This window comes from Acanthochromis polyacanthus, chromosome 12, assembly GCF_021347895.1.
Source record: "Acanthochromis polyacanthus isolate Apoly-LR-REF ecotype Palm Island chromosome 12, KAUST_Apoly_ChrSc, whole genome shotgun sequence".
Lineage (NCBI taxonomy): Eukaryota > Metazoa > Chordata > Actinopteri > Pomacentridae > Acanthochromis > Acanthochromis polyacanthus.
The window spans coordinates 34,934,518-34,960,715 of NC_067124.1; the positions used below are offsets into that span (position 1 = coordinate 34,934,518).

A 26,198-nucleotide genomic window follows, 5' to 3' on the forward strand; every position below is an offset into this window, starting at 1 on the left:
TTTCTCGAGTAGCGGCATCTGATGGGATTTCCTCAGTCGGAGACAAAACAGTCTCAAAAGGGCACAGAAAGGCAGAAACAGAAATTTGTTTGTTGTCAGGTGTGGTGGACAGTTTAAAATGTCAAAAGATTTGGCTAAAATTCTCCAAAATCTCTCTGTTGCATCTCATCTTGCATATGTGCATCAGTTTCTCTGTCATCTTTTCTGCGACGGTGCCAACATACCATTGTATCCATCCTGGTTGACGTCTCCCACGGGTGCTATAGCTGTGCCGAAGCGTCCGAAGGTGTAGGTGCCGGTGAGAGCGACAGGTTCGGAAAAAGTGAGCGGAGCCAGCTGCAGGTAAAGGTAAACTCTCCCCACCTCCCTGGGTTTACTCTCCATCTCCCTCTCCATGAAGAGGGGAGCTCCAACCAGAACATCGTCTGTCCTGAAGAGACACGGTGGGTGGAGATGAAGTTATCAGAAGCAGAAAGAGGTACAGGAGGTGTAACCAGGGAGGTTTTCTACTCACCCGTCTCCATTCAAGTCAGTAACAGCAACTGAATAGCCAAAATAAGACGCCATCTGAGGGACAAAATAAAGAACCAGCGTCATGCATTTTCAAAATGTAAGAAGATCCAGCTGTTGCTTATTGTTCAGTACTCAGAAAAATAAAGTTTTTTAAATGGTTCTTCAGAAGGATATTTGGTTTTTCAAAGTGTCATCACCAATCAGAGTTTACTTGATGTTGTTCTTCCTTGTTGTTGGAGTCATTTGGTGGCAGTTAATAGCATCAAAGTAGAGCTTCAACTAACAGTTGCTGTTATTTTCTCAATGAATGAATCAATCAGCAGAAAACAATGAGAAATGCTCATCACAGTTTCCCAAATCCAAAGCTGACATCTTGCAACGTGTTGTTCTGTCTGTTCAACAGACCAGAAACCAAAATTTCAAATGTATTATAATGGAAAAGACCCAGAAACACTGCGAATTGTTACATTTGCACCTATCAGGACGTATTACTAGAAAAGAAACGGGCAGATCAACAATGAACAATTTTAAAAGATTCTGTGGTTCTTCAAGCATCCTCACCAGTTCAACCACTTATTTTTGAAAAATGACTAAAGAACCATTTGACAGAAGTTGTCTACTAAACTAGATGTGTCCACAAGCAGTATCCTGAAATAGTTCACTGAAGAACTCATTTTTGGTGAAGATATTTGGGATGACATTTATGTAATCATTTTTGATATAGCACACTTCAACCAACAAGTTGTTTTTTAATTTAAAAAAAATATTGATGAATTAACCACGTTTGTTTAAACTTTGGGGTTAACACTTGTAGTGTTATCTATTTCATGACTTTACTTAAGTAATTTACGTGTTTGAAATGAAACCCAGCAATTTCCAACCCAACAGCAACTGACTAATACATTCTAAGGCTGAGACCCGACAGCGTTTTTAATTAGAGAGCTTAACCTAACTAAATATTAAGGCAAAGACCCTACAGCATTATTAATTATAGAGATTAACCTACTAATTTGAACTGAAGTTGTCACAAAAAAACTATAATAAAAATAAACCTGAAAACCCAACAAATACTGGATCCCCCATTTGTTTTTGGTGCCTAAGGGAAGCATTTGTTTTTATGTCTTTTGAGGCACCTTCGGGGGATCTTTGAGGAAATGTTTGCAGAAATGGTTGTTTTCAGAGTGTAGTTTATGTGCACACAGACTGTGTTGATGCTCCTACCTGCTCCCCAGTGAAGTTCTGGATGAAGGTCAGATTGGTGGAGTTGATCATCGCCACCTAAAACAAGCAGACAGACTGTCAGATGACTAATAAAGAACCAGACTTTGTCCTTGCAGCGCACCAGGAGTAAACACGGCCAAGCAGTCTGACAAAACAGACACATGAAGAATGCAAGAAAATAGTCAGAAACCACATTTAAAAAAAAAAAGCTTTTATTCAACTGAGACCCCTTTTCTTTCTGCCCTCCCCCACCAACATCACCACCACCGCCATCCTCTTTGTGCATTTACCATTTTCCCCTCATCTTTCTCTCCTTCCCCCCATTCTAACCCCTGGTTTGCAGGCAGAGACGGAGGGGGGAGGCTGAGAATTCCTTCATAAGACCTAAAATAACAACCACATGGAGACGGCCGGGGGCTACGCACATGAGCGGGAGGATACACGCTGACCCAATCACAGATGTCTCAAAGTCGAACTAAAGAGGGATAGACTTACGAACACAGACAGATGAGGATGTGTAAACACAAATATTGAATTAATAGCTCGAGAGTTAACTTTTCTTTGCGCCAAGTTGTCAGATTGGTCACAGAGGAAACCCGATCGGGCCTGACAGCTACTCCAGTTCCCCGCATCCCTCATAACACTCCATCTACAGCGAGCTACAACCCCCTCCTCTGGGGCACTCGCAGTGCACTGTCTGTACAGGAAAGGACATCCTGGTACCAGCTACAACATCCAGACATTGTGTGCGTAGCGTGGTGAGTCCTGCGGTTAAGCTGCAGGTTAGAGTTCGGGGTCGTGTATGCGTGGAGAAGGGTTAGTGGGGTCAGGTGGGGTCACCGCGCTCCACATGCAGCGGAAGCCATGTGTCATTAGGGAGGATTGACACGGCCGGCCCTGGGGACAAGTTCCCATCAGTGGACATGACACGAACCCAAGTTTACACTTAAGCAGATACACATACAGTGTTCTCATTGGGGAAAGTAGATAACTGCAAATTTCTGGCAGATATTGTACCTGGATTCACTGTGTAAAGGACATTAAGCATGTGATAGAGCATTACCATGAGAGACAACATCAAAAGTGTGACACAAGGAGGACGGCATGAGTTTGTTAAACCAATGAAGCAACACTACGCAGTGCATCGTGTAGATCTTAGACTATAGCATTACAATTTGCTAATTGCATTGTTGGTAATTGTTCAGCCCTAATTATTGTCACCATTTAGCTACATACAGTAAATGTATGTGCACAGTAAAGGCTTGCGTGTGTTTACCTGCACATAAAAGTCTGTATGTTCATGCACCTTGAAAACAGGTTTACAGCCATGGCCATAAGTTTGGACACAAGTACCATGACGCTTGTGAATCTTAGAAAATACCACAAAATTGTCACTTACAATACAGTACACAACTCCTGAGAACTATATTAAGTTTCATATTTAAAAAAAAAACATCAAAAGAGTTTGGTGTCATTTTGTTATTCTTACCAAATTCGGTTGTGAAAGTACTGCATTGTTTTGTTATTTTCTTCTAATATTATGTTTTGGGAACAAAGTTGTTCCAATTGTTGGAATTTATTGATAATATTATATCCCTTGTTGATTTGTTGACTAATTAAACTGGTGCTGTCAAAAAATATTAGTTATGTTCTGTAATAGACATCAAAACAGACATAGTAAGTCATGCTGTGTCCAAACTTATGGCCATGGCTGTACATGTAGAGCACATAAAGAATCATGAAAAATGAAAAGAAAAATCAATATAAAACATCCCATTTGGCTACTGAGCCCCTCCTAATACCTAAAATAGTTGGCTACAAGTCACTGGAATGCTGTTCAATGGATGAACATCATTCTTATTCCCTTAAAAGGTGTTTGGTGATGATGATGGATAGTAGCAATAGAGATTCACCACTAAAAGAATCCAAAATAGAACTCTATTGTAGAATTTGCCCCAAATTCCTTCCCTTCTAGAAGGCAGTCATCTGCTTAATAACAGCTGAACTGGAAAACATTCAACCAGTCATGTTGCTGCGCTGATGCAAGCAGTGCTGTAAAACTGTGCACATGCACAGTAGAGGTATATATGTTGGAAGAGAATATTTATATCCTATAAGTATTTTTTTAATTGAATTTGACTGGTGTATATCATGGTGACCACTGAATTTACAGTTTTGGCTCCCACTTCATTCATTTAGATAGGAGTCTGGTGTTTTAAGTCTGAAATATCAGCCTAGAGGTGTGACCAAGATGGCTGCTGACTGGTGAGACTTGTTCTAAAAAGGCTTTGATAGCATCTAGTCTCACCTTGCCAGAACAGCGTTAGAGAATGGTCTGGCAACACCTCATTACTGGAGGGAAAACAGTGTCTGCATTGTTTGTAATTCTTAAAATCAGTCATAATTATCTTGGGAGGAGCCAAGTGAAGTATGCAGCAACAGTGTTCTGGCAAAATAGTGATGTGGGAACTGTCTTTGGTGGAATATTTTGCGAAAAAGGAGGCAAGCATTGCCCTTGAAATATCCCAAAATGTCTGCTTTATTGCAGGATGCAAATCGAAACTTACATTTCTTTGCATATAGATTGCTCCCATGAGCGAAGAGGATTTGAAAACAGAGGCATGCAAGTAGACGATAAGGAGGAGAAAGCTACATGAAATGTACAGATGAAATGGCAGATGTGCACCCTAAGTCTACATCTGGTCAGTCAGACTAGATTGCATCTAATATGTCAGTCTAAAATCTTCAAAAAAGGTGTTTGAGAGAGCATGATTTACATAATTTCCCTCATCAATAAACTACTCATTCATGTATTGTTAAGAGGCATCTATCTGTTGTGTTTTTCCGCTGATTTCTTTATTTTTTTCTTTATTCTTCTCCATTGTGTTGCTGATAAATGATCAAAAAAAATTGGCATATCAAGGTCTAGTCTGTCCATACTCACATATCCAAAGTTCTGTGCTCCTCTTGGGACTCCGGCTATCAGCTCTGGAAAACACGAAAACAAAGAAAGACTCCAATTAGCGTGAGAAAATCGCTCAGAGAAAGAAAGTGTTCGACATTAGTTTGTTTCAAACCCCCTACCCAGGCCACAGCTAAGTGCTGCTGAGAACGCAGTGAGTGATTGGGTCAGACTCAGACTCTGCTCGCGTATTGATTGATGAGTGCAGTGCTGTGAACTTATAGGGACGATCTGAGGGTCCCACCCAGAGAGAGAAGACAGACTCCTCACTTCCTGCCCTCCGGTTCTGCCCGACAGGCTCAACCACGAGCTAATAAACCAGCAGTTCCCAGCTCCATCTTTACTCAGAACTCCCAGTTAAAACCAGTTCTCCGAAAGGGTTTAGGGAACAAGACCACAACAAGCTTGGTACCACAACACAGTACATCAGCTCGGCATGTGTATCCTCTTTAGGCTCACTTCTCTGACACGTGTTGTGCCAAGGCGGTTCAAGGCTTCTGCAGGGTTGGTATGGGGGTCTGTAAACACAAGGTTATCCATAAAGATCCCACTAAATAGTGATTAGTTACGTGACATTGTGGAAAGGGGGGAGCCTCACGCTGTATGTGACGATGTTTGAAGAGGAAGCAAAGAAATGGGTTGTAAAAGTAATGTGGAAAGACTGCGGCTGAACACATTTGTTCCTCAACCCCTCTGAACCCAAAACCTGTTGGGGGTTTGAAAGGCATGCTATCTTTTTTTAAAAAATCACCAAAATTACACCAGTTATTACAGGCAAAAACTGTAAGAACAGAAAGAATTGTTCGAGTTTCAACTTACTGGCAGCCCTTGAACTAATCATCGGTCATGTACTATTCAAATTCGAAAACCAAATCTAGTTTACAGTTGTGACATTTCATCGAAATCACTTTATGTTTGTGTCTCATGTAAAAATTCAACACAAAGAACCCTTTGCACTAATTGTGTGTGCAGTTCTATCAGGAAACACAAAAAAATACTAAGTTAAAAAGCGTAATATTCCATCAAAATCATCGTGTTCTACATGTCTCTTTATAAAAATCCCCCAAAATAACACAGCTGTACCAAATTCTGTTAATAAACGACAACAAATCTGGATTCCTTGGCACAACTGGGAAGCCAATACTTGTTCCAGTATTGGTAATACTGTTGGACATTCCATCTTTTTTTCAATTTTTGTAAAATAAAAAACTGAACTTTTCACTTTTCTTCTTTTTTCCTGATTTATGGCATTGTAAGTCTGTCATGCCGCACACAATTCATTTCTGAGTTCTCTCCACTTTAAGCCAAGGATGTGCTCCCAAGGATGTGCTCTTTCCATAAGGTGCTTGACTTTATGTTATAGTTGAAAAAAAATGGGTTCAAAGTGAGTGAAAATGTAACAAGAGCAAATAAACGCCCAGCTTGAGATACAGAGGGTTAATTAAATAGCTGCACTTTTGTTAAAATTACTTGAGTGTTTTATTTGTACTACAGAAAAAGTGACGACATGGGAACGCATCAAAATGTAAACTAAAATGCTCTGCTGTTGGCAAGTCACCAGAGTTGGGAAAATACAATAATTTGGACGTTTCTAATAAACAGAAACTTTATGTTTTATATCGACCTAAACATTAACTCAAATGAACTCTTCACCACCCACACATCTTGATAAAACAATGCTGTTTGTGCGTCTGCTTCTCTTTACACCTAATACGTCAAGTCCAGACCAGATTCTGGACCCTCTCTAGACCCGAAGAGCCTTGCAGAGTCTGCCAATAATCATTGTAATCAGTACGAGTGGCCGACAGGAAATCTCTTTATCAGGGCTTCCTGAAGTTCTGTCCCCTCGGGGTCGTGACCCAGACGTGCAGAGGCACTTCTCATTACTGCCTCAGAGTTCAGACACTGTCACCCAGCTGTCCACTGCCTATCGCTCAGCGTATCGCACACCTCCCAGTGAATCCAGCCTCACAGGGGGAGGCAGCTGAAGTTGTTCGTTAGGGATTCCTCTGCTGCTGCATGTGGTTAGTCGTAATGAATTGTTGGCTTTCTCACCTTGTTCTGAGTCTCCTGTAAACTCTCCCACTGCCACAGAGTAACCTAGAGGAGAAATCAGTTACACATGCGGTTTAGATTCAGATGCAATGGCCTGTGCATGCTGCATGTTTTACGTAATGATTGTAATTAGATTATGATAATTAGGATGATTGTTATTTATGTTTGCGCATAAGTTTATGTGGGTGGGTTCTTAAATGTTTCTCCACAAAGCTCTCTGGTTCTTTAAAGCATCGTCACCAACTGAAGAATATTTTGATTTAGGTGAAAGTTTTTCAGTTTTATTGGAGGAATTTGATTTGGTGGCAGATAACAGCAAAAAATTATAGCTCTAATCATAATTATTTTCACTATAGATTAATCATTTTGTCTATAAAACATCAGAAATGCACATCACAGTTACCCAAACCTCAAGTTGGCATCCTATAAAATGTTGTTCTGTCTCACCGACAACCTATAACATAAATATATTGTAATGGAAACGACCCAGAAATAATGCTAATTTGTACATTTGAAGTTTCTTTTGCTAAAAAATGACCTATCAAGTTGGCACCTGGATACATTTCAGAACTTGCAGTAGCTGCTCCACAGCTTTGGAAAAAATTTCCTCTTTCAATCAAATGTTTCTCCACTGATATTTTCAAAAAGATAAACTCAGAGCACACATGTTCCTAATGACTTCACTGCTCCTAATGGTCCTAATATTTCATATTTACGATGTTTTAGAAACTGATTGAATAAGTTGCTACCCTCTTTCACCTGTTTTAATGTTTTACACTACTTTATTTTGTTTTCTAATTGATTAAATCTGATATTTGCAAACATATTTTTGTGCCTATCTGACACATGTGGAGCAATTTAGTCAACTGAGGTTGTTGTTAAGGGGGCGCTTTGCTAATAAAATTGATTTGAAGTCTTATTATAAAATTAGAAAAGAACTATTTTGAAAATGGTTCCTTAAAAATACAGATTTCTGCTACAGTTCTTTGGAGCACTGTCTATGGTGCCCATTATTTGATGTTTTTTGCTTTTTTGTAGATGAACTATAGATGCTCTTTAAAGAACTTCTCGCTAATAGATTCTCTTTGAGACTAAAAATGGTTCTTCTGTTGCACAACTTCAAAGACCCAGCTTCAGTTCCACTCAGCACCTTCATTTCTCTGAGTGAGTATTTGGAAGTGCATGTTACCGAGGTAGCTGTCGTCGTGTGTGTCTTCAGCAGCTCTGGTGTGTTTCTCTCCTGGAACCTGCCTCAGCACCGCCTTTAAAGAGTAGCCGTTCAATATCTCTGCTATCCCTGCTGTCATCACCTGACCTGCACACACACACACACACAGATAGACGGATAGAGAAAAACAAACACCCAGAGTGTGAGAGTCACATCTGTTTATGGGTAGCGGTTTAAGCTTAAAACCCCGCGAAGAAACCTCGCCGCTGCCGCCTGCCATAGATATCAGCTGGAGGTCCACATGAAAGCTGCAAGTCTTCCCCGAGGAGAGCTTAAACACATCGTTGGCAGAGGAATAACTGACAAAATGTTCCTTTAAAAAACGCTCCAGAAAACCGCTCGCAGCGAGGGTTGTGAATTATAGGTGTGCGTACACAAACACCACCCTTCCTCTGCTGTTGAACAAGAGGTCAAACAAACAAATGATTTTATCTATGGCTGCCCTCAACCTTCCATAAATCCTCCTCAATGTGTGTGTGCACACTGACGGGGAAGAAAATTTGCCCTCCCAACCCTCCTCCAGCTCCTCTCCCCCCGCCTCAACCTCCCTCCGTCTCTCTCGCTCAGAGTTTATCTCCCGGAGTAACCTATCAACTCATTATTAAACCTGTATCTGATTAATGAGACACAGTGTTAACACAGATGCATAAGTCACTGCTGCTAATTTGAACAGCAATTTACACTCAATGATAACAAGATTGTGTATAGAGGAGGAGATTCTTTTTTTCCTCTTATGATGAATCAGGCTGAAGGCTGAAGATAATTGTTGTATATTAGAGGCCATAAAATCCAGGCTGAGTGCTTTTATAAACATTTGGAGGAAGTGTTTTAACTGGAGGCAGCCGGCCTTGCCACGCTGAGGGCACAGAGAGGGAGCAGTCCATTAGGCTGCTTCTGATGCTTGTCTAATGCTGCAGCATTCATTATTCAACCATATGCAACAAAGGCATCAGTGCAAAACAATGTATAATCATTAAAATAATCTTTTGCAGTTTTAGATATCCATCTTGCATTTCATTCTTTTCTTTCTTGCTCCAACTTTCTTTTCTAAATGAATCATACTGAACAAAAAGACAAATGCAGTATGTAAATGTTCTTCTGTTCTGACTCAAAGATGTTAAAAAGCTCATTTATATTGTCATAGTTGGGTTAAATTTAGTCAACTGTGCACAGAAAGTTTAACTATTGTGACAAATTGGCAGTCTCTGAGTTAATCCACAGGCTGGTCAGGTGCGGCTTTAAAGGACGAGATCAGACAGTGACCAGTGACTATAAAATTCTACCTTAAACTCTGGCTTTATTCAAATGACACATTGCCAAAGACGACGAGAAAGGTTTTTGGCATGATTGATCCTACCATGTCAGTTAAGAGCATTTGCAGGCATTTGAATGTCCACAATTCAAAAATTCCCACATACACACAGATGACATGTCGTTACTTCCAGTCCAAAATCAGCCACAAACCAGCTTAAAACCAACCACAAACCAGTCTAAAACCAGCTTAAAACTGGTCCCAAACCAGTTCAAAACTAACCTAAAACCTTCATGGAAAACAGTTCAAAATGAGTCTAAAACCAGTCCAAACCCAGCCCAAAATCAACCTCAAACCAATCTAAAACCATCTCAAAACTGGCAAACATTAATCCAAAACTAGCCAAAAATCTGCCTCAACCCAGTCTAAAACCATCTCAAAAGTAGCCTAACATTAATCCAAAACCAGCCAAAAATCGGCCTCAAACCAATCTTAAACCAGCCTAAAATTGGCCTTCAACCAATCTTAAACCAGCCTAAAATCAGCATCAAACCAATCTTAAACCAGCCTAAAATCAGCATCAAACCAATCTTAAACCAGCCTAACATCAGTTTAAAAAAAAGTCTAAAACCAAACAAAAACTTTCCTGAAAAACAGTTCAAAATAGTCTGAAACCAGATTAAAACCAGCCCCAATTTAGAATCAAAACCAGCCTAAAAGTCACCTCTCGAGCCGGCGATTGTCACATCCAGTTTGTTCATCTGTAGAATTGCTTTATGATCAGCTACAGAGACACTGATGAAGTTTGGGAGTAACTTTGGCTACAGTATCTTGGTCTTGTCTGAGGACGCTTCGGCATCCAGAGGGGCTGAGATTGAAGCACCAACATTTTGATTTTTGGACAACCTGCTTCACTACATGAGCCACAGCTGTCAGTCTCCAGCTCTAGTGGGAAACTGATCACCTTTGTTGGATGCTAGCAATGTTGAATTTCATTTTCAGCTGCACAGAGTAGATGGAAGACTTGTCAAGACATCATGTGGATGTCAACATCACAAAGACAGCAACCCATGGAGGCGGAGGAGTGATAGTATGTGTGGGGATATGCACAGACAAAGATCAATGGCACTCTTGATGCCCCCTGATATGGACATGAAACCCTCACATCCATTATCCCATTCATTCACTGCCATTACTTGATGCTTCAGCAAGACAACATTATGCCTCCAGAATCTGCTCTGTCCTTCTATAGCAGCTGCTGCAAATGTTCCAGTCCTACCAGGAACTGCAGATGCTCCAGACATCTGTTTGACGCTCTGGATGTCCAACAATCTGAACCTGTTCCCTGAAATGTCTTCATCGAGCCTTTCGGGGAAGAGTGGGACGACATTCCACGATCAGCGTCAACAACCTTATGACCTCTATGTCTTACAGATGTGTAACCCCAGAGTCACCCCACTCTTCATCTGCCCATTACCACCACCAGCATACCTGCTTGTTTCATGACGTCCACTCTGCCGTAGAGATTCCAACAACAAATACTTATTCCTCTACGTTGAAAAGAATGGACAGAATTTACATACATTCTGCTGCAGACTCACAGATCATGGGGTTGCAAAGAAAGTGATCAGTAACCGTCTCCCTGCTCCTCTCAAACAGCTGCACCACTTCTCTAAATTCAGATTGCACCCAAACACTCTCAAACACCTGGAGCAGGGGGAGTAGCGTTACACTTCAACAGCTTCACCATGACACCCTCAAGCTGTGTCTACACCCATTAAGACACTTCATCCCTCTGCTGAGTCTAACCCCAACATCCAGCGAGCGAGCTGACCTCCGAGTCGCTTTTATTGAGGAGGAGATCCATCACTCTCCTTCCCCGGGTGTCCGACTTTCCAACACACTCCCTCACTTCTCATCTTTCTCTCGTCCTCCCACGATGATGCAACATGTTTCTATCATCTCTATAGCGATCTGGGCTCTCCTCCCTGCTCTCAGTCGCTCTTGGCCCTTACGGCTTGAAGCTTTTTCCCTCTGTGCTGTATCACGGGGCAGAGGGGCAGTTCCTCCACACTCCATTACCCCCCGATCAGCTCATTACAGAGCCCAAACACCCACTTCCTGCTGCACTGTTACAGACAGAGAGGGGCATTAAGTGAAGGGAAAGTGGGGCAGAGATGGAGACACATTTTGTTCTCTTTGGTGAGACTCCTGTAATGAAGATTTGGAAAGTGTGTCACATGTGTGTACGTGGGCTGTCCTGACTGTTAAACCCATTTCTATTCTTTTTCCATCCTTTGAACCATTTCCCAACTATGAAATCATCACAGCAGAGAGAACAAACACAGATTTACCTTGCCAGTAGAAGCTCCCAGGTCCTCCCACCACCAGCCGTCCTTCCTGGAATAAACAGTTAAGGGTTAGTCATGTGGCTGAAGTTTGTCAATTTGTGAACGTGAGGGTAGCTATGTGCACATATGATTCATGCTGTCATGCCTGTTGACATCCTGTGGAGAAAGACAGCTTCCTGTACAGGAGGGTAGAGTTGGACCATGAGACAGAGGTTAAAGTTCATATTGACTATACAGTGAAAGAATGTTTTTGTGTTTGGTCTGCTGTGTTAAGAGGCGATGGGTCACATCGGGTGTCCTTTGGGACAAAACGCTCTCTCGTCTTCCAAGTGTCCATAAATCTCGGCGAGGGGAGTAAGAGACAAATCGTGTGCATTAGGTTGTCCCTGCGATAACACGTGATCGCTGCTGCAAAGTCTTTACCTTAGTGAAATCTACGCTGAAACCAGCCTGGCAGAATCCCTGCCCCTCCGGGTCTGGATCATCTGGAAACAACACAAACAGAAACAAATTGAAACATGTCTTATGAGGATCATAAACACCACTACAACTCCTTTAAACCTCATGGAGTTTTTTCTGGGCATTTCACTGCACTATAAAGTCCTGCACCTTTATGGAAACAGCACAGTCACGACAAGTAGGAGAGAAAACTCAAAAATGTCTTCTGCGCAGTATGAGACAGATGTAACACAATAAGTCATCATGAATCAAAACAAAGATTGAATGTATTTGATTACAAGTTACAAAACTAATTAGCCAACATGTTCAATTAGTTCAAAAGATAACACTAAATGGAATGCTTATACTCTCTTAATGGCATCGTCAGCCTCTGAAATCTGGTCCTTCAGTTGGTTCCATTGCTCAGCACTCAGGGAGAAACCCTTTTTCCCTGGCTTCATCTCCCCATCTTGGTCATCCAGTACTCTCAGATGTCAATCAGGACTTTACATTTGAAGTTTCTGACATTGACACATCCATCCATCCATCCGTCCTCTATACACCGCTTTATCCTCACTAGGGTCACGGGGGGGATGGAGTCTATCCCAGCTAACTCGGGCGAAGGCAGGAGACACCCTGGACAGGTCGCCAGTCTGTCACAGGGCTATACATACAGACAAACAATCACACTCACATTCACACCTACGGACAATTTAGAGTAATCAATTAACCTCAGCATATTTTTGGACTGTGGGAGGAAGCCGGAGTACCCGGAGAAAACCCACGCATGTACAGGGAGAACATGCAAACTCCATGCAGAAAGATCCCAGCCCGGGATTTGAACCGGGAATACATTGACAGGTCTCAATTTTCAAATCAAATATAGATATTGCAAAAAAAATTCATAACATGGACTCTACATGTGCAGCATTTTTCCAAGTGCCCACAGGTGTTACCAATACAGGGGGAAAAAATGGGGATCTACATACCAAAGATATTTTATTACTTATTTTCACAACCTCAACAAATTAAGTGTTCTTCACACAATTCTGTACGTCAAACCTAGAAAAATATTTCACCATGCCGAATGTATCTTCCAACAACTTCTGGCTTTATTTACCATTTTTGAGCCATTTTGCATTTATTATATTGACCAATCATGTCTGAATTTGTTCTCCATCTCTGTTGTGTCTTAACACTTCCTGCAGTTCACCCCAAAGGTATCTGAATTTTTGTCACGACTACTGCTCACAACTAAGTTACTCAAGGCTTCTCAATTGCCCAGAGAAGCACAGAATTTTTTGCTTTTCACAGAATGCGGTGCAATTGGCTTCATTTAGGGATTTAAAAAAAAAACAAAAAAACAAGGCATGCAGAATAAGGTGTTTTTGATAAAATATCACAATTTTAAGCTTAGATTTTGGTTAGATATCGTATATTATTCATTTAAAGTGTTGAAAACCCAGCAATCTTTTCTGTTTGTACAGTTCTGGTTCTAATCCATTATATAATTTTGGCGATTTTTTTTAAAGACATGCCTTTCAAATCTGACATTGTTTTTTTAAGGCTCAGATGGTTAAAGGGGAATTTGCTTGATCTGCTTTTACACAAACTCTTTTTTACAGGTCACGGAGAGTAATATTCCATGCATAAAAAGAACAGTTTTAAGCCTCTTGGGAGCTGCAGAAATCTGATAAACTGCCTCAAATGATGTCACTTGAATCAGCGTCATAGAAAAAGTGTGAAAATGAATAAAATCTGGGGTTGGGATTTAAAAAGAGGTGAGCGTGCTAGTCCTCTGCAGACCTCCTTATCTCTGCTTCAGGCTACATTTACCACTACCACTATAACATACTTGAACCTCTGACAGCAGTGGAGGTGCATTGTGGGTAATGGAGGTGGCAAGTTCTGACAAGAATGTATGGATTAAAAAAAGAAACAGAACGGACAGAAAGAGAAAAAAAGCCTTGGATTAGACCATTTAACTCCATAAAAATCCTGTAAAACCCACAAACATTAAGAAGCACTTACAGTTTACATAAAAACAAAGACTTACTGAAGGTGTGTTTCTGTTTAAATTACTTCACTTCATCCAACTGGGCACAAACACACAAAACTTATGCACACAGTATAAATCGTTCTCCATTCCAGTGGCACCCTGAAGTGAAGCTTAATGATGCGTAACTACACAACTGCACATATAAACAATATGTGAGTTATGGCCGTCTGAGTGGTCACAGATTCACGTCAAGATGAAGCGAAAAAGCCGCTGGAGGCAGAAAGATCGGGCCGGAATACATGATAAAGAAAAACTTCCCCTTCCCTGAGAACAGACTTATTCGCCCCTCGAGAACAGTCGACTTTACAATGTGATTATTCTCATCTTGATTACTCACCACTGACATAAACAACAAAACAGAGATCTTTAACAACTCCAAACCAATTACCAGAGGGAGTGTAAGTACGAATGTGAGCGTGTATTTGGGAGTCATGATGGAGCGAACAATAAGGGCTGCGCTTTATCTGCTGTTTACGATGTGCCACCCGATAGTCTTCATTTCTCCTTATCGCGCTCTGCTTCCGCCTCATATCGCTGCACAGGGCGAGAAGGGTCGCAGGAAGAAAGTGGAGGAGAAACCTGGAGATGTGAGGTGGGGATGGGAGGCTTCCCATAAATCGCTTTTACAGAACAGATGACAGAATGAAGAGCACCAGAGAGAGAGGCTTTATTCAGGTTACTGTGGCAACTTGTAAAACATCAGGGAAGTCGATCTACTGAGGAAGCTCACCTTCCACACTCGTATCTCTTACCATGCAGCCAGTATTAGTTTTATTTGTGCAGGTTTTCAGATATCTCTCTTTGAGATTTCTGCCTGCAATTCACTAAAATGAAGGAGTTTCTCTGTGAAAGTCAAAGTACAGAAAGTAAACTTAAAACCAAGTTGGTAGCAGATTTTATGGATACATTTTTAGTCGAAAATAGTTTTGGTGAAAACACAAATGAAATTTGATTGGAAGTGGAAATCTCAGACCTGCACTACCGTTCAAAAGTTTGGAGTCACTTAGAAATGTACTTGCAGGTTTTTTCAATGAAGATAACATTAAATTAATTAGAAATACAGTCTGGACATTGTTAATGTGGTAAATGACTATTTTAAGTGGAAAAGGTTACAGAGGCCCATTTCCAGCAACCATCAATCCTGTGTTCTAATGCTACATTGTGTTAGCTAATGGTGTTGAAAGGCTCATTGACGATCAGAAAACCCTTGTACAGTTATGTTAGCACATGGATAAAAGTGTGAGTTTTCACGTAAAACATGGAATTGCCTGGGTGACCCCAAACTTTTGGACGGTAGTGAATATCTCAATAACAGGTCTAAAGACAGCAGTGATGATAAGTAAGGAAATGTATTTCTCATACATTTTAAAACTTACTCTTTAAGGTTAACATCACTTTACACAGGACTGACATAGAAAAATACGCACTTTTAAAGACTTACAGCAATCCTTTCTTTTCCCGGCGTTTTCACAGTTCTGGCTCTGATAAACAATATCATTTTGGTAATATTTTTATAAAGATAGCATGCCGTTCAAACTTGCCATTGTTTTTTGATGCTCAGACGGTTAAAGGAGAACTTGCTTGTTTTTTCCTTTACTCACTGCATCAACTCCAGAAGGATGCTTCACCATGTTGAGTGTGTCTTCAAACAACCTGCTGACAGCAACTCGATCCTCTGTGTGCCGTTGTTGAGCCATGCTGCGTTTATTTTAGCTAAAAAATATACTTTATTTTCCTCTCAATCTCTGTAATTTGTCTCCTCTCTGCTCTGTGTAAACACAACTTGTGGTTCAGCTAAAAAGTCCCAAATTTTTGTCACATGACTGCCGGTCACAGCTGAGTCACTAATGGCTTCCTGGTAGCACCGAGGTATGCGCAATTTTTGTAATTAACAGAATCTGGTGCACACATTTTAATTTTGGCAATTTTTTGAACGAGTCACACAAAATGGGGTGATTTTAATGAAATATCCTGAATTTAAACTTGTATTTGGTTATTTTTCCTGACAAAATTGCACAGACATATCTAGTTTGATGACTGGAAGTTGAAAATATGATTCTTATCTTTGTCTTTACAGTTTCAGGTTCTGATAAATGGTGTAATTTTGGTCACTTTTTGAAAGAACCCGCCTTTGAAAGGGACAATTTTCATGAAAAAAAACTTCTAAAGGTGTAATTTTGATACCAAATGATCAGTTTTTAGAGGTTTAATCAATGCCAGTTGTCTCAGGACACAAAACAGCTCAAAACTGTGGTTCATTTGTGTCCCTGTTGACAGCAGACAGAGAAAACAAAGCGAGGGAGGGTGGAAATGACTCACTGGTCCTGCAGGGCGAGTATTCTGCGTAGGCGCTGAAGTTCTGGACGGCAACATAGCAGGTCCCTACTGGGTCCTTCTCCCCGCTCACCTTCACCGTCCGCCAATGATACAGCGGCGCACAGGCCTGCACGACAAATTCTTATTTCAAAACTTCAACAGAAGGACGGAGCAAAGGCTGTGTGTGATAAATATTCATGTATGTTTTGCCATCGTGCCCACTCACCACCACTTTTCCTTTGTGCGTCCTGACCGAGGCTCCAAACCACTGGTGCGACTTAAACTCCAGAGGCTCCCTGGTGCCATTTACTTTAATCATTCTGTTATCTGGAGGAAGAGCGAAGGGAGAGAGGGGAAGTGGAAAAGACATAAAAAAAATAAGAGAATTGAAGACAATTTATAATGGTGGCAGTAAAAGCTGATATTGACTACAGTAATGTGGATGCAGGCTTGCGAGTGCGGAAAAGCATTTGTCCTTGATGAGCAAGAACACACAGCAACGTCTTAAACAGGCCTGTAACACACATCAAAACACCATTTGCCCCCCAGAAACAGACATTTGTCAGGATATGGACCTTTTTTTTCGGTCAAAGCATTCCCCATAAAAAGTTATGAGACTCTATGAGGGCTCACACACACATTATGAGCATTTCTTAGTGGAATCACAATAATGTGTCAGATTTGGTGTGTGCTTGTCTTTGTTCTAGTGTAGATATTTTCCAGTGTTATTAAAAAACCAGCTGGGACTCTTTAAAGCTGTGCAGACCCCTCCTCATTAAACACCTCCCCTTAGCACATGCACACACACTTACAGACAGACTCGCATAAAATTACGGGAATACAGTGGATGCAGAATAACAGGTGTACAATATATGTTTAATGTTATTAGTTTTTGGTCTTTATTAGTCCTTTATTCTCTGTGGGAGAGCAGGGAACATTTTCATTCGTATTGTTCACCAGTTTTCTAACACATTTACTTGTTTTTTTAAAGGGTAGAGGGCATATTTTCAGTTTGTGTATGTCACATTTTTTACACAAAGGATGCTTACATCTAATGAAAATTGTAATTAAATTTATCTTTAAGATTTATTTTTATTTTAAATTCTCAGTACAGGATGGGAAATAATAGGTGAGGGTATGAATGCAGAAGGATTTAACACATACTGAAGAATTAAGCTTAAATATCCATATACACACGTGGACAAAATTGTTGGTACCCCTCAGTTAAAGAAGGAAAAACCCACAATTCTCACTGAAATCACTTGAAACTCACAAAAGTAACAATAAATAAAAAATTATTGAAAATTAAATAATCAAAATCAGCCATCACTTTTGAATTGTTGATTAACATAATTATTTAAAAAAACAAACTAATGAAATAGGGCTGGACAAAAATGATGGTACCCATAACTTAATATTTTGTTGCACAACCTTTTGAGGCAATCACTGCAATTAAACGATTTCTGTATTTGTCAATGAGCATTCTGCAGCTGTCAACAGGTATTTTGGCCCACTCCTCATGAGCAAACAGCTCCAGTTGTCTCAGGTTTGATGGGTGTCTTCTCCAAATGGCATGTTTCAGCTCCTTCCACATATGTTCAATGGGATTCAGATCTGGGCTCATAGAAGGCCACTTTAGAATAGTCCAACGCTTTTCTCTCAGCCATTCTTGGGTGTTTTTGGCTGTGTGTTTTGGATCGTTGTCCTGTTGGAAGACCCATGACCTGCGACTGAGACCAAGCTTTCTGACACTAGGCAGCACATTTCTCTCCAGAATGCCTTGATAGTCTTCAGATTTCATCGTACCTTGCACACTTTCAAGACACCCTGTGCCAGATGCAGCAAAGCAGCCCCAAAACATTACTGAGCCTCCTCCATGTTTCACCGTAGGGACAGTGTTCTTTTCTTCGTATGCTTGGTTTTTGAGTCTATGAACATAGAGTTGATGTGCCTTACCAAAAAGCTCCAGTTTGGTCTCATCTGTCCAAAGGACAGTCTCCCAGAAGCTTTGTGGCTTGTCAACATGCATTTTTGCAAATTCCAGTCTGGCTTTTTTATGAGTTTTTTTCAGCAGTGGTGTCCTCCTTGGTTGTCTCCCATGAAGTCCACTTTGGCTCAAACAACGACGAATGGTGCGATCTGACACTGATGTACCTTGGCCTTGGAGTTCACCTTTAATTTCTTTGGAGGTTGCTCTGGGCTCTTTGGATACAATTCCAACGATCCGTCTCTTCAATTTGTCATCAATTTTCCTCTTGCGGCCACGTCCAGGGAGGTTGGCTACTGTCCCGTGGGTCTTGAACTTCTGAATAATATGAGCCACTGTTGTCACAGGAACTTCAAGCTGTTTAGAGATGGTCTTATAGCCTTTACCTTTAAGATGTTTGTCTATAATTTTTTTTCGGATGTCCTGGGACAATTCTCTCCTTCGCTTTCTGTTGTCCATGTTCAGTGTGGTACACACCTTTTCACCAAACAGCAGGGTGACTACTTGTCTCCCTTTAAATAGGCAGACTGACTGATTATGAGTTTGGAAACACCTGTGATGTCAATTAAATGACACACCTGAGTTAATCATGTCACTCTGGTCAAATAGTTTTCAATCTTTTATAGAGGTACCATCATTTTTGTCCAGGCCTGTTTCATTAGTTTGTTTTTTTAAATAATTATGTTAATCAACAATTCAAAAGTAATGGCTGTTTTTGATTATTTAATTTTCAATAAATTTTTATTTATTGTTACTTTTGTGAGTTTCAAGTGATTTCAGTGAGAATTGTGGGTTTTTCCTTCTTTAACTGAGGGGTACCAACAATTTTGTCCACGTGTGTATACATGTACAAACTACCTTGCAAATAAAACCTAAAGTGTATACACAGGTGAACACAGGTAAAGCTGTATGTAGATCCCCTAAAGAGTCTCAGTTTCAGCCTCAGCTCTGTTTTCTAATTGTTAGAAATTCCATTTGAAAGGGCCTTGCCTACATCAAAGATGCATCTTTATGCAGATGACACAGTTTTCTATTCAGCTGCTGTTGATGAGCCACAGGCTGACTTTTAGCAGTTGCAGATGTCAAATAATGATCTGAAGTTGGTTCTTAATCCTAAAAAATGTGATATCTTTTCCAGAGCTCGCTCCCAGATCTTAGATATTGCAGTATTTATACTTTACGTTGGGAATTAACCGAGCAAACATCTTCCTACCGGTATGTGGCAGGATGATAGGATCAATTTTAAAGAAATATTTAGCAACTATAGTGAAAGAAATGAAGGCTACGCTGGTTTTTCTTATCAAAACAGGGCCTGCCTTCATTTAGCAGTCAGGGAAACACTCGTACAGACTAATTTTTAAAAGCATTTTAGGACACTGGTACAGATTTTAGCTTCAAGTTTCCATCTCTATCCTTAACTCTCCATGTTTTTTGCCCAGTTTGTCCATTATGATTTGGTTTCCTGCCCTTTTTTTAACCCTTTAAGCTGCAGTCAATTCCAGCCATTTTCAGTACAAAAAATTGCTAATATTCTATTTGTAAATAAAAAATATGACGAGAAGTACAGGGAATATTGGACGCGCATCGCGAGGTGCATTTCCTTGAAAACGACCGATTCGTGCATTTTATACCGACTTCAGGACATGTTTTGGACAAAATAGTTTACTGGCTTGTGTCATCTGGATGTAAAAGGTTGGATTATGGCCGTTTTTTGTGGAATATTTTCATCTGTGTGTAATAATGAACCCGGAAATGTGAGTCGCGCTGTGTACGTTGAAGCCGTGTATAGAGAACGGATGGATGAATATTAGTTTTTTGTCGGACAAATGTGTTTTTCTCACCCGCTGTGGTAATCACATCTGAAAGTGGTTTATACCGGCGGATTCATGAGAATCTAAGCTTTCCATCGGCGTATAGTGTTTGTATAAGCGCGTTTGCAGCCTTCGGACATTCTTGAAATTCCTATGCAAATTAGTAAGTGTACCACCGGCGGGACACTGAAACGAACTGAAGCGCAAAGCAGACAGCATCACTGGTATATTTTTGTTTACTAGACAACACTGGGTAGATTCTCGCTCATCAAAATGTGACAAGGATTTGCTCTGAACTTGGTGAAACAGCCTTTTACTGCTCCTGAAATAACCTTTAGACCAAACTACAGCTTTATGATTCTGTGTCCTTGGAAGTGTTCAAAACTCTGATTGAAAGATGTGCAGCTGTTCCTAAATGGGATTTTATTTTGTGTATTTGTACTCCCTTGGTTGTTTGAATGTGCTTTGTCCCATGTCTGTTGTCATGCTTTTATAATTTAACTTTATAATGGGGCGCCTGTTTGGCTAGGTCTTCCTTGAAAAGATTTGAATCTCAAGAGATTTCCTGGTCGAAAAAAGAGCCTAAATAAATAAAAACAACAAAAGATACTGAGAGGCAGCAGGGGCTTGATTTACTATGAGGCTTCAAGATGTGTGGTAGCTGTTGTGATTGTGAACCTGACTGGAAAACAGTGAACATCTTTTATTTTTTCTTAAGAAACAGAAAAGAATTTAACGTTTTTTCAGTCAGGCGTGCATCTTTTTCGAGCAAAATGAAAAGCAATACATCACCAAAGCACAGAGCAGACACTAAACTAGTAGACAAGTCTGCTTTACTTGGCAGATTGTTCCACTCAAAGCTCGGACATGCAATCTATCACTAATCTGAGATAACACACCGTCCCCTCTTCCATCCCCCCTCGCTTCATGGGCATGACTTGACGCATCTGCAAAATGTCACTGAAGCTACGCTAACACAGATGCACATAATCAGCCCCATGTGAAGCTGATGTATGGACATTAACCAGTACAGTGCGCACACATGGTCGCCACTCGGGCTGATATTTTACACAGTGTGCAGGAGCGTGTGTAGTCTGGTTTCTACCTGTAAAGAATGGATGTGATGTAACCCTAGAAACATCCACCGTGGCCGCTGTCATCAATCACCTTGCGGACCCATTGTACGGAATTGATGCAAACGTGACTTAACGCACACATTTGTTCCACTATTTCCTTTTCCCCCCCAAACCCCTAAATCCCTAAAAATAGCTCCTTTGTGAAAAATAACTCTAATTAACTTCAGGGAGAATCGGGAAGATCTTTCATCTTCGTGGAGCTTTGATTTGCTGCAGAAAAAACACTAAATTAGAGCTCGCTGATCAGCTGTTTCCTCCACGTATCAGTTGCTCACTGATGTAAGAAACCACCAGCTATATCCATACATGTTTACATCGCTGTGTTTATAAGGTGATAATCTTATTAACACAATAGTACCACTTCAGGCTGCAGCTCCATCCTTAGCTAAAGCTTCATTCTTATCTGTTGATAATTCTTCTAAAGTGCTGTTTTATGGATGTTTTCCCAAATTCTGTCTGATAGTTGAGGAGCGTTAAAAGTTGTTTGTATCAAAGGTAACTGTAATCCAGGTGATATGTGCCAATTCTGACGTGATACTGTGAGTTCATGTTGTCATAAAAGCATGAAATGTGGTATATTTTTACACTTTAGAGCCAAGAAAGTTTTCAAAAATGGAGCAATTGCAAAAAACAAACATGAAAACACAGAAAAGGTGACGTCTAATAAGGTTTTCGTTATAAGTGATTGCAATTACACCACATATGTCAGCATAAACTGTTCCAATGAATAGCTAATGGTACATTTAAAGATGGCGTGAGAAGGAATGTTGTTGAGAATTTAAAAGTCTAATCCTCCTGTTCATTAATTAACTAATTAACATTGAGTGTATAGAGTGGAAAAATATTCAATGTGAGCTTCTTAACTTAAAAAAAATGTTTCTGTGTTTGGTTCAGAGAATGGGATGCAAAATACACAATTTGGTTATGGCAGAAAGTGAAAGAAGTTTTTGAGATGGCTCCATCTTTGAATCTATTCCGGGCCCAAAGTGTATCATTTTCATCATCACCTGGACTACTGTAATAACAGGTCTGCTCCCTCTTCAGATCTCTTTTTATGGTCCCCACAAAGATGATAGAAGTTCTCATGAAAAGAGAAAGAGGGACAGACTGATGGAGAATGTCAGAAGGAGCAATAGGGAGGGCAAAGGAGACAAGGATACATTTTCAGGATCTAATAAAAAGCAGACCTCACCCAATCCCCCTTTCCTCGGAAGGGGAACTAAATTCCCACATGCATACAGTTTAAGCCCTTCTTTCTCAGTCACTTTCTCACTTGTTCTCCCTTTCTTTACCTCTTGCCCACACTCAGATAGGAAAGGGTGCATCAGAAGCATTAGATGCACAAACAAAGCTTGATTGGACAGTCAGCACTGATGATAATAAATTGAATACCACAATCAACCTGAGGTTGCTAACATTTTTTATTAGATGCAGCTGATGAAACCCATATGTCTTATCTGTCTTTTTCCTGCAGAAACACATGTGCCAACTCATATCGACACATACCAGACTCACAGGTTCCCAGTGGGTTCAAATCCACCAACATCTGGGGCCACCTATGGCTTTTAAAGGGATGCATCTCAGGTGAGATGAAGGCTTGTTAAATTTCATGTGTTATTCACTCCTATGAGAACTCATTAACAGTGACAGGGTGAGTATCTGTCTCAAAGTTTGTCCCCCGTAGGGCCCCCAGGAGGTCGATCACAATTGAAAAAAAATGAAAAATGAGGAGGTTTTCAGGTAACTCACTGGAATTGTCAAAAGGAATCTGTCTGCAGCTCTCAGGCTTTCCAGGCCAGGGGCAATAATAGACGGCTCCAGCCTCCATGATGCCAGGCTGAGAGGTGTTCGCTTTGGGAGCCCCCACCAACACACTGATCCTGGTGGGAATAAAAGTAAAAGCCAAGGTACATGCAAGGCATGCAGGAGTGGGTGCAATGCATTTTGCAAACTTGCACAGACAATGCGTAATTCATACATGTCAATTTCAGTTCTGATTAAGAATTTTGTTTTGCGCGTCTTTCTTCACATTCTGCTAGATTACAGTATGTTTTATATTCATTCAGTTCTATTCTATTCTAGTACAGTTAGATCAGATGTTCTGTAGGACCCTGGTGGGACACTTTCAGTCACTCACGTGTTGCTGTCGGCGGTAGCTTGGTAGAAGTCCACAGAGTAACCGAAATAACTTCCATCGGGTCCCCTATAAACCGTTGGATGTTCTGCGTAAAAGTTAAAACTCCAAACTCCACTTAACGCCGGCCAGAGCACATACAGCAGCCCGAGAATAAACATCCCAGCGGAGGAAACGCAGTCCTGTGCGCGCTGCATCCTAAAGAGCAGGGAGCTTCTTTACGCGCTATCCCCCTCCAAAACGAGAGGGAACTCAAAGAAAGAAATAGAGGGATAGAGGGAGTAATAGTTTTTTTTTCTGTGCAGGTGAGGTACGTTTGTCCAGAAGTTTAAGTCCACCAAGCGCCTGCTGCCTCCCGGGTCCTTCCGTGCGCTCTGCTGCTGCGCGCCCCCACAACTGAGCCCTGACACCCTGAAACCACCAGGTCTGCCCCGGAGCTTCAGCTACAGGACTACCCGGCCGCGCCCCCCGCCCCCTGCACAAAACTTTACCCCCTACACATACACTACAAGGCACAAACCACATCTGAGCGCGCATACGAGGCTGGCGCGTCACGGCTCCGTTTATGGCACAGACAAATCCCGAACCAATACATGATATTAAAGATTACGCACAGACTCGGTGCGCGTAAATACAACTTTTAAACACCTTATAACTGACTTTTTAACAGGCCAACCGTACCGTTAAACCGAGCTGCATTTCCTTCCTTTCGGAATAATCGCTTGTAATTATGTCAGTAATTATTATGTCGGCTTACAGCAGAAATCTCTTAAGCTGCATGCACACGTTTTTCTGGCAGTTCAGCCCGCTCACCGCTTCACTCAACACCAAGTCATTTCCCCCTTAAAACCGCAGAGGTAACATACTTCTGCCCTGCTGAAAATAATATCCTGCAATGAAAAACTGTTTTAAAGAGGTGACAGAGCCAAACCAGGCTGCTTTTTATATTTATTTTTGGATATTTAGCTCAGCACACTTCTACGCAACAAAACTCCGCGGGAGAGAAAAAAAAAGGAAGAGACATGGATGTTGCACCCACTTAAACGCATTCCTAATCTGCTGTTTATCATTGTGGGGACTTTGTTTTAATTAAAGCGAGCTTTATAGGATGAATAAAACGCCATAAGCTGCCTCAAGCAGCACTGCAGTCACTGTTGAGGCTGTTTTCGGTCAGGAGAGTAGATAAAAAACTGGTGAGGAGAAGAAGAAACTCAACTTTGACCTGCCAGGTGGAGAAGTTTCTCACATTAACGCACCTTACCTCTCCTCTCCACCTTGATCCATCCCATCCATCCCTACATTTTACTAACATATACACATGTTCCTGATGCCTTTTGTGCAGCAGGGAAGTGTTTATGTGAGAGAGGAAGGTACAGGATCAGGCTTTTAAACGCAAATCTAAGATAAACAGATAGAAAAAAAAACTCTTCAAAACATAAATTGCAGACACAGATAGTTCCAAAAGGAAACGGAAAAAGATACTGAGGCTGATGTGAGGAGGCAGCACACTTTTTCTGGTTCCTTTGCTGCATTATAACACCAATTCACCAGGTAATTAGTGTTTAATGCAGCTCAGGTTCTTCATACGTATGCACTGGCTGCCCATCTGTAATCATTTTCCACTCTCGTCTTACATCCAATAAAAATTCTCAGATATCCCATTTCCAGGAATACACACGTTAGCTCGCATGCTGTTCAGGTTAGGTGCTGTCAGGCTGCCAATGTGTTCTGATCACAGATTTACTGCGGGTCATTCTGGATTGATTACTGCACATAGAACAGTAGTGGTTTCTATCTTAACACACTGCGGCCTCATTCCCCTTTTTTTTCTTTTCTTTCTTTCTCTTTACAAACTCTTAATGAGACTGCTAAGCGGAGTGTTGAGTCAGATTAGGTCCACATCCTTTCTCCATTAGACAAATCCATTAGACGCTCTAACGGCCAACATGAAGCAGAGAAGAGCAAGTGTTATCTGTATGCATGCACATATACATTAAAGATGAGTTAAGGTTGCCGGGGTCTCGCCCAAAGTCACGACCGTGTGCCAAAAAAGCCAACATGGATACAGTTAACCTCAAATTATTCACAGCCATGCCAAATTTTGATTTAAAGAGAATTTTGTTTGACCTACAGGTATCTTCTGGTTGGAAATGACATAAACATGTCACAAACGACAGCAAACATTGAAATGCAACTGATAGATGTTGACTATTTACATGTTTTGCTGTCTCGTTTGCCATTTCTTCACCACTCTGGCTCCATGTTTCACATCAGTGTCTTGTTGGAAGCTCCAATGCTGCCCAAGGAGCTGTTTTTCTGCAGACTGCTGCATGTTTTCCTCCACAATCGGAGTGTTTCCTCTTTTCTCATGATGCCGCTAACATTGACCAGGCTGCCTGAAAAACAGCCAGAAAGCATCACATTCCCACCACCAGGTTTTACCTTGGAGATGCTCTTTCTTTGGTCCCTGTGTCCAACAGCTCTATTTTTATGTGATCCAACACAGACAAGGTGAGCAGCAGCTTTCTTCTTTGTCCAGCTGAGCTTTAGTGTGTCTGTCTGGCAGAAGTGGAGTCCTCCTTGGTCTGATCCATGGAGACCAGCCTTGTTGTTGGTCTGCTGGAGTGTCTGATGGACATGTTGCTACCAGAAGTGCTCACATTCATCAGGATGCTCTTGGTGCTGATCCTCAGATTCTTCTTGTTCTCTACCATTCTTCCAGTGCAGGGCTCACA

The 26,198-nt window shown here is 41.1% G+C and overlaps 1 protein-coding gene across 1 annotated transcript in view; it reads right to left on the minus strand.

Moving 5' to 3' along the window:
- The window catches only part of itga8 (integrin, alpha 8), a 60,644-nt gene extending 36,653 nt beyond the window's left edge, over positions 1–23,991 (minus strand). Inside the window, exons 1-12 of the mRNA XM_022196728.2 lie at positions 23,467–23,991; positions 23,079–23,209; positions 16,622–16,722; positions 16,399–16,522; positions 12,006–12,067; positions 11,586–11,631; positions 7,941–8,066; positions 6,752–6,796; positions 4,679–4,722; positions 1,735–1,791; positions 515–567; positions 225–430 (exon numbers count right to left, since the gene is read on the minus strand). Coding sequence (XP_022052420.2) covers positions 225–430; positions 515–567; positions 1,735–1,791; positions 4,679–4,722; positions 6,752–6,796; positions 7,941–8,066; positions 11,586–11,631; positions 12,006–12,067; positions 16,399–16,522; positions 16,622–16,722; positions 23,079–23,209; positions 23,467–23,660 — 1,189 coding nt within the window. The 5' untranslated portion in view covers positions 23,661–23,991. The remainder of the gene's footprint in view (positions 1–224; positions 431–514; positions 568–1,734; positions 1,792–4,678; positions 4,723–6,751; positions 6,797–7,940; positions 8,067–11,585; positions 11,632–12,005; positions 12,068–16,398; positions 16,523–16,621; positions 16,723–23,078; positions 23,210–23,466) is intronic.
- Positions 23,992–26,198: the final 2,207 nt, after the last annotated feature.